The sequence below is a fragment of the Pteronotus mesoamericanus genome, unplaced genomic scaffold (genome assembly GCF_021234165.1).
Source record: "Pteronotus mesoamericanus isolate MK-2021 breed Mesoamerican mustached bat unplaced genomic scaffold, CSHL_Meso_final contig_73, whole genome shotgun sequence".
Classification (NCBI taxonomy): domain Eukaryota; kingdom Metazoa; phylum Chordata; class Mammalia; order Chiroptera; family Mormoopidae; genus Pteronotus; species Pteronotus mesoamericanus.
This window is the reverse complement of record NW_026555245.1, coordinates 21391737-21401047: the sequence shown is the minus strand read 5'-3', so window position 1 is coordinate 21401047 and position 9311 is coordinate 21391737. Positions and strand designations below refer to the sequence as shown.

At 36.7% G+C, this 9311-nt stretch overlaps 1 protein-coding gene across 1 annotated transcript; it reads left to right on the top strand.

Moving 5' to 3' along the window:
* The first annotated feature begins 904 nt into the window (after window positions 1-904).
* On the top strand, window positions 905-4838 carry INSL6 (insulin like 6). The gene is made up of 2 exons (XM_054583278.1): window positions 905-1305; window positions 4203-4838. The coding sequence occupies exons 1-2, from the start codon at window positions 1020-1022 to the stop codon at window positions 4556-4558; spliced, it is 642 nt and encodes a 213-aa protein (XP_054439253.1). The 5' UTR covers window positions 905-1019; the 3' UTR covers window positions 4559-4838.
* The last annotated feature ends 4473 nt before the right edge of the window (window positions 4839-9311 follow it).

The following is a 9311-nucleotide window of genomic DNA, read 5'->3' as shown; positions in this document are numbered from 1 at the left end:
TTCCTTTCTCACAGGGTTCACGGATAAAGTTCTGACTAGGACTCAAAGCCCACTGTAGTTTGGACATTAGTTGTTTTTCCAGGAAGGCAATGAAGTGGTGCTAATCACATCACATCAAATAAATATCTGCCTGCCAGTTAATTTAACCACACTCATGGATGCCACTGGAAAGCAGGGCAAAGCTGGGAGAAGAGAAAATGTAGAAAAAGACACAGCCAGAGGGCAGAAAAATAAAATGTAAACGGTGATTATTACTGACAGCTGCAGGCAGCTCTCTGAAGCTATGGCATCCTTAAATCTATTCTGAGACAGTTCCTGGCTGCCCCTTGTGGTTGGCAGTACCTCCTTCACAGCCAACACACAGATAAAGTTTCATTTAAAGTGGCAAAAGGACCCATAGGGATTGCGCTGCACTTCCCTGTCCCTTCCCTCCTAATTTAGCAAAATTCTGTTACTCTTAGATGGCAAATCCTCTACAGGTCCCTGTCACACGCTAGTTACAATTTGGCAATAGACAATCCTTTATAATCTGTAACAAAAAGAACCAGATTTTCACCCCACGCACTTTACGCCCCTTTCTCCCTGCAGAACTGGTAGAAATTTTCTGAAGAAACTTTGAATCTGACTTTAAAATACACATATGCATTTTCTAGCACACACGTTTCAACATATTTCATTGCCAGGTACGAGTCGGGCCCTGAGGAACAAGGAGAAGCGAGAGCAGACACAGGCACTACTTCCAAGAAGTTTGGGGATTTGGGAAAAGTACTTCTCAAGCAAGCACACGAATGTGAACAAACCTACTGAGATAAACACCAAGAAGAAAATAAGCGGTTTCTCTGAGGAAGTGAGGCCCGACCACCACCTCGCACCACCAGGTCCTGGCATTCGCACGAGTTCCGCATGCGCTTGGAAGACCGACGGGTGTGCGGGCGGCGCGGGTCGGCGCCGGCGCGAGCGCCACCGCGGGGGCGTGCGGCCGTTAGCGAGCGCGGCAGACCGGGCTTGGGGGCTCAGGGATGCCGCGGCTCCTTTGCTTCGGTCTGTTGGGGCTCTGGCTCCTTCCGCTTCGGCTCTCTGATGAGCAAAGCTCCGGAAGCAGAGCCAGGAAGCTGTGCGGGAGGCACCTGCTGGAAAGAATAGTAAAGCTCTGTGGCGATGCTGACTGGAGCCACTTTGAGGAGAATACCCCCTTCAAAACACAGCTGATTCCCCAGACGTCGAAGAAAAGTGAAAGCTTCATCCCTGACCGGTTGAAAAGCTCCCAAACCACTGCCCGGGTCTGGGGAAAAGGCACAAGCGCAGGTAAAAATCTAAATCAAAGGCGTGTTTATCTCTGTTTATTTCCTATCCCGGAATCTGCTCTGCCAGATGGTGAGCCTCCCCAAGAAATGGACTTAGTGTGTAGTACACAGGAAATTTTTTTTTTAAATTATAAACCAGTATATTGTGGATATACAAAACCGCTAAGAAGGGTTTTTGTTTTTGTTTTTACTTAGAGGAAATTAATGTACATATGTAAATCTACACATTTATGTAAGAATGCTGCTTCTTCCCTAGCTTTCCCTTTCTTCAGTACTATTGTAACCTGGCAAATTCCATTTTGTCCTTCAAAGGCTAACATATATCATTTTCCCTGTGAAGTCGTCTTTGACCCTTCCGTAGCTACTCCCTTCACCACAGTTCCATTTGACTGTCATCAGGAGTGGCTACATAATTGGCCCGACTTAGTGCAAAATGAAAATGCAAGGCCCCTTGTTCAAAAAGCAGGAAAGGGCCATTGAAGTTATTGAAATATATAGCTGTTTTTCCTCTTTCTCGTGCAAATCTCCTGCTTACACATGGTCCATTGTCCCATCAGACTTCACTTAGAAGTTCGAAGATAAAATTATTGAGAATTTCAAAACTGCAACAATAGAGCATTAGACAAAATTCAGGGTCCTTCTAAGCACTAGGTCTGCTCTACTAACTATATGAGCTTTATTCCCATAACTACAGCCTCCTAAAAACCATACCATAGTGTAGGGACTATCTTATGCGTGTTTTTATCTGAAATGCCTAGCAGAGGGCCTAGCATATTGTATGTGCTTAATATATATTGAATTTAAGCAGTCTTTAGGAAGAATTTTTTTTTTTAATCCTCACCTTAGGACATGCTTACATCCTTTTCTTGACAAAGTCTGCTATGGAGACTATTTATTTTTTAAAAAAATTAACTTTAAAAACTCAGAGCTGATTAATGACCCCTTTGTTTCAGATAACATTCATACTTCCCTGGGGGGATGTGTAATTAATTCAATGAAGAGAGCGCTGCAATCAAACAAGATTTATGGGAAATAAAAATATATCTGACAATATTTCAGAAATGTCGTACCCATTCAACATGTTACTGTGGGAACTATGTAAAGGACATTTTGCTGAAGTGGAAACATTCTGTGGCAATAAAACAATAGTTTTAAACCATATGGAAGAAAGGAATATGGATTTAGGTTGGCAATATGAATTTGAATTAAAATCTTTTAAACGTTTATAAGCGAAGATAACATTTAATCTGATCTGTTAGTTTCTAGTGAATAATTAGAAGTTGTAGAGAGATACAGGTATGTGTTTCCAATATAGAATTTCAATATAGAATATATAATTGTGACATCTCTTTTGCATATGAATGTAGCTGCAAAGTTGGTTAACTTTTATTTAGCTTGTATCAGCAGGACACATTTCTGTGTTAGATCAAGTCAGTTATTAACAATTTTTTTATTTTAAAATTACAGTTGATATGCAATATTAGTTTCAGCTTACAATCTTATAATTAGACATTTACATAACTTATGAAGTGATCACCTCAGTAAATCCAGTACCTATCACCTCAATAAACCTAGTATCATTCTGTAATATATAATTATTACAATATTATTGACTATATTCCCTATGCTGTGCTTTATATTCCCATGACTATTCCGTAGCAACCATTTGGTACTACTTAATCCTGTCACCTTTTTCACTTATTTTCCTCAACCCCTCTTCCATCTGGTAACTGTCCAAATGTTCTATCTACGAGTCTTCTGTTCTGCTTATTTATTTTGCTTTCTAGATTCCACATGTAAGTGAAATCATCTACTGTTTTAATCTAATGACCTACTTACATCTGACACAGGAAAATATAGTTTGGTACTATAAAAAAATTGGTACCAAAAATGCTTTTTTTTCCCCAGAGCTACTCATACATATCTTGAATATGAAATTGGGTACCCTGAAGGTATGGTCCATGTCTCCAAGACCTACCCCAAAATGTGGCTTCATGAAGCTGACACCATATTTCTAAAATCTGGCTGAGTATAGTGCTTCCCAGCTCTTAGTGCCAGGTGAAACCATCAATGTTTCATCACCAGCTTTTCATAATTTATAATATCTGTTCCAGTTAGATTGGCCATATTCCCCTATTTTTGGTTTTAATTCATCTATTCTTGGTTTTTGTTTGTTTTTTAGATATCATTTTCAAAACTGGGCCCTGTAAGACTCCTCTCTATATATTAATTTAACAAAATTTGAGTACCTATTATGTGCTAGGTAGTAGGGATATATAGGTGAATATAGTTTCACTCAGGAGGCAGTAAAAGCTTCTGTCCTCATGAAGCTTGCAGAATAGAGAAGATAGATAATAAACATAAGTAAATTATGCGGTATGTATACATGCTACAACATAGACAAACTTTGAAAACATTCTGCTAAATGAAAGAAGCCTGACACAAGAGGCCATATATAGTATGATTTCATTTTCATAATAGCAAAATCCATAGAAATAGAAAGTAGATTAGTGGTTTTCAGGAACTGAAGGATGAGGGAAAAGGGAGAGACTACTGACAGATATGGGGTTTCTTTCGGGGGTGATAGAAATGTTCTGGAATTACATAGTGGTGATGGTTGCACAATCTTGTGAATATACTTTAAAAATCACAGAATTGTATACTTTAAAATGCTGAATTTTATGGCATGTGAATAATATGTCAAAAAATCCTTTTTGCGTAAACATGTGCAAAGGTTTCTAAGCCTTTTTCATAGGAAAATAGTACCCACAAGCATTTTAGTTAAAAATATATGTTGCTTTTGAATAATTAACTGACTTTAGTATTCCAGTATTTTGATTAAATTTTCAGGTAAAGGAAGATTTTAATAAAGTAGAATTTTTTCTCATCTCTCAACAGTCTCTACTTCTGCCTCTCAGAAAGAATCAATAAACAATGTGGAGATGCAGTCACCTCCTGAGCATCAATATAAAAAGGACTACTTGCTACCTAATAAGACAAGAGAATTTGCCTCATCGCAAGATATTGATTCATATGTTCATGAGATTATAGAATATCAGAAGAAAAATACAAACAAAATTAAAACCTTAAGGAAATTGATTAGGGGGAATCATCCTCAAAGAATACGCAGAGGATACTCAGAAAAGTGTTGCCTTAAAGGATGTACAAAAGAAGAACTTATCGTTGCATGCCTTCCATATATTGATTATAAAAACTTAAAGAAAGGAGCATCAGTTGTGACTGAAATACACTAAACATCATAGGAATTATACTAACTTAATAAAAGCTTAATATGTTTATTTTATTATTTATTTATTTAGTTTTGGTAGTTGTCCTTGTAGGTTCTCTGCTGTGAACACCTGAATGTACTTGCAAGCATTTGACAATATATTATGCTGATAAAGGAATCTTAGTTTTTTCTTTGTTGACCCCTATTTTTCATAATTTTTATATTTGAAGATGTTACTAGAGATGGCAAGATCCATGTAAACATCTAAGGATTATCTGTTCTTGTCATTTCGGTTGAAATTCTGTCAGGCTATATTTAAATGGATAAGGGGGTGTTCTTCATTCTTTCTGTATGATATCCAGATTGATGCCCTTGACTATTAGGCTCACTCCAGTATGCCAATACATCTATACCACCAACTTAAAAATAACTAATCAACGACTGCTCTTGTAATAGTAGGTACACTTTTAATTCATTGAGTTTTATTATAAAACTCAGTAACTAGTCAGACATCTTTTCAGTTTCTGCTGAGGACTTAAAACGAGTTCAGTTAATCTCTTTTGATTATGAAATCTCTCCAAGATATTCTTTCCTTGCTTGGAATGCAATGATATAATTAATGTGACACTGTATTCTGGCTTGGTTTCTGTTTTCTTGGGTGGGCTTGAATGATAAAGCCCCTGACAATGATTCAGAAAGTGGTTTTGAATTGGTTTAGGGCAAGGATGGTAAATGAGTTTCATCTTAAGAGGAAACTCCAAAATGATTGCTTGTTTGCAGTTCATTCAGTTTTGAAGAAAAAAATAGATGTCACATTTTTCGTTTTCACCAATAACTTTATTGAACAATGTAGTCATTATTTTGTTCCACTACCTTCTGTCATCTTTCAGGCAACTTCATAATTCGACCTTCCCAAAACTTTTTATCTTTTGGGCAAAGAATAGTTCTAGGTGCCTTTTGTAGTCTTCCAGGGAATTGAATTTTTTTCCATTAGGAGAATTTTGTTAACACAGGAATAAATGGAAATCTGAAGGTGCAATGTCTGAATGAATTCTGCAGATGATTCAGAACGTCCCAGCCAAACTGTAACAGTTTTTGCCTGGTCATCAAAGAAACGTGGTCTTGTGTTATCCTGATGGAAGATAATGCATTTTCTGTTGACTAATTCCAGATGCTTTTCATCAAGTGCTGCTTTCAGTTGGTCTAATTGGGAGAAATACTTGTTGGAATTGATCATTTGATTCCAGAAGGAGCTCATAATAGAGGCCTCCTTTTTAATCCTACCACATATACAACATCATCATCTTTGGATGAAGACCAATCATTGGTGTGGTTGGTGGTGGTTCATTTCACTTGCCCCCACAATCTCTACTCTTCCACATTATTGTAAAGTATCCATTTTTCATCACCCATCACATTTTTTTTTAAAACAGAAGGTTTTCTTTATGTTTAAGTAGAGTATCACATGTGGAAATACGGTCAAGAAGGTTTTCTTTGCTTAACTTATGTGGAACCCAAACATCAAAGCAATTAACATAATGAAGCTGGTGCAAATAATTTTCAATGCTTGATTTGGATATTTTGAGTATGTTGGCTATTTCCTGCATAACATTGATTGTTCTCAATTTCATCGCTATCAACTTCAACTGGTCTACCTGACCACGGAGCAACGTTCAGAGAGAAGTCTCCAGCATGAAACTTCACAAATCACTTTTGTCACGTTTGATCAGTCACAACACCTTCTCCATACACTGCACAAATCTTTTTTTTTCTTTTGCTTTGCAGTTGTGTTTTTACCTTCTTGAAGTAATAAAGCATAATATGCCAAAAATGTTGCTTATTTTCTTCCATCTTTAGTATTAAAATGGCTTCAAAAAAATTCACCAATTTTGATGAGTTCTTTTTAAAATGCATGCTGATATAACAGCTGTCACAATACAATATAACAAAATTGTTTTGAATCAAGTTAAAGACAACTAAGTGCTACTAGAGCCATCATATGGAAAAAAAAGAATGAACTTTTTGCTCCAACCCATATCTCTTCACATGCATTTTAAGACCTCTTCAACAGTATACTTCAATTCTCCCTCTTGTCTTTTTTGTCATTTATTTTATACTGTTGCTACACCTAATATAAATCACACAATACATTTTTATTATTATTTTCAATTTTTCCTCCTTTGCCCTCCTCCACCCACCTCCCTGGCTTCCCCACACCCCTCTCCCTCAGTCAATTCCCACACTGTTGTCCATGTCCATGGGTCATTCATACATGTTCTTTGTTTAGTCTCTTCCCCTTCTTTCCACCATTGTCCTCTTTCCCCTTTCCCTCTGGTCACTTTCAGTCTGTTCCATGTTTCCATGCCTGTGGTTTATTTTGTAATAGATTCCACTTACAGGTGAGATCATATGGTATTTGCCTTTTACTGACTGGTTTATTTCACTTAGCATAATATTCTCCAGTTCCATCCATGTTGTTGCAAAACGTAGGAGTTCCTTCTATTTTTTTAAATGTAGATTGATTTTATTTATTTTTTTAAATGTCAAAATTCATTATAAAATATTAAAAAATTTAAATTCTTTACAAAGTCTCAGCAGTTAAAACAACATGACACCACAGAAATAATCAAGTAGATCAATGAAATAAAATTAGCATTCTAGAAACAAACATGTCTAACATTGTAACATATGATTGATATTTCAAATCAATGGGTAAAATAAGGTTTATTCAACAAATAAGGTGCATGGACCGCTGTTACTTGAAATAAAACAAATATAGAGCCCTATTACACATTACACAAGAAATATTCAGGTGAGTTAAAAATCAATATGTAGAATCTAAGGAGTTTTAGAAGAAAATAGAACTAATATTTTCCATGACCCGAAGTAAAATATTCAACCCCAGAAGGTATAAAGTAAATATTGACAATATGACTACATTAAACATTTAACTACATACTACTATACATATAAAAAAAGTTAAAGGACAAGGAATAGAATAGGAAAGTATTTGCAACATCTAAAAAACGGTTAATAGGTTTTTTGTTTTTTTGTTTTTTTAGGGAAAAAAGTTCTACAAACCTTTAATCAATAAATGGATAAAGAATACCAAAAAGTCATTGAAAGCTTTTTTTAAAAAAAAAAAATAATAGAAATAGGCAAGAAATATACTAAAACAGGTTTAGTTTCAACAAACAATAAAGGAACAATTAAAATAACATCATTGTCACAATCATATTAATGAGTATTAAAAATATTGGTAACATCAAGTATTGGCAAATCTGAAAGGAACTGAGTATTCATAGAAACTTTTTCTTCATCTTAAAGCAGTCCCTTTAGCATATTTTGCAGTGCTGGTTTGGTGGAGACATAGTCTTTTAGCCTTCTTCTGTCTGGGAAACTCCTTATTTCCCCTTCTGTTTTAATCGAGAGCCTTGCTGGATAGAGCAGCCTTGGTTGTAGGCCCTGGCTTTTCATGACTTGGAATATTTCTTGCCATTCCCTTCTGGCTTGTAGTGTTCAGTTGAGAAGTGAGCTGCTAGCTGTATCGGGGCTCCCTTGTATGTTATTACCTGTTTCTCCCTTGCTGCCTTTAGGATTCTTTCTTCGTCTTTGATATTTGCCATTTCAATGATGATGTGTCTTGGAGTGGGCCTCATTGGGTTCCTCTTGAATGGGACCCTCTGAGCTTCCTGGACTTGTGTGACTTTTTCCTTCCTCCAATTAGAAAAGTTTTCCATCATTACTTTTTCAAAGAGGTTCTCTATCCCTTGGTCCTCTTCTTCTCCTGCTGGTATCCCTATTATGCAGATATTATTATGTTTCAGGTTGCCCTGCATTTCCCTCAATGCCTCTTCATTCTTTTTGAGTCTTTTCTCATTTTCTTGCTCTTTCTGGGAGCTTTTTCTACCTTGTCCTCCAGCTCGCTGATTCGATCCTCTGCTTCATCTAGCCTGCTTTTGAGTCCTTCTACTGTGTTCTTCAATTCAGAAATTGTATTCTTCATTTCTTCTTGTGTCTTATTGATAGTTTCTGTGTCCTTTTTCATGCTGATATAGTTTGCAGTAAGTTCCTCATAGTTTTCCTGTAGTTTTTTGTAATTTTCTCTAAGCTCACTGAGCTCGTTGAGCTTCCTTAGAACCATTGTTTGGAACTCAATATCTGATAGTTTACTTGCCTTTATTTGTTTTAGTTCTCTTTCCGGGGATGCCTCCTTTCCCTTCAATTGGAGGGTATTTTTTTGTCTTCCTATTATTTGTGAGACTCTTCTTTTTTCCCTTGCTTTGAGCTGGCTGAGTTCACTCAGCTTCCTTAGAGCCATTGTTTTGAATTCAATATCTGATAATTCACTTGTCTCTATTTCATTTAGGTCTCTCTGTGGGGATTCCTTCTTTCCCCTCATTTAAGGGGAACTTCTTTTCCTTTCCATTATTTGTGAGAGCCTTTTTTTTTTTTTTTTTTTTTTTTTTTGCTTCTGCTTCAATTGATCCGTCTAGATTTCCTGACTTTGTGGATTAAACTTCTATGGTACTAAGTGAGTCTTTCTATTTATTAATTTTTTCATTTCTTTTATTTCTGGGACTGCCTCTGATGATGTCAGTTGTTGACCCCATCTGACCTTGGGCCGTTTGTTTGAGCCCTCCAGGAATCTACTGTCTGTGTCTGTCTCCTGCAATTGTCAATCTGGTCACTCTGTCCTCATCTGTCATGCTTAGGCACCACAGGGCAGAGCAGTGCCTCCTGATGGCGGGACTATCTTGTCCTTATAGGCTGCTGTC

What these genes read in the sequence shown, in the direction of transcription:
- INSL6 (XM_054583278.1), top strand. Translation starts at nt 1,020, where the DNA reads ATGCCGCGGCTCCTTTGCTTCGGTCTGTTGGGGCTCTGGCTCCTTCCG. An exon ending in GGGAAAAGGCACAAGCGCAG is followed by an intron (nt 1,306 to 4,202) that starts GTAAAAATCTAA and finishes ATCTCTCAACAG; the next exon opens with TCTCTACTTCTGCCTCTCAG.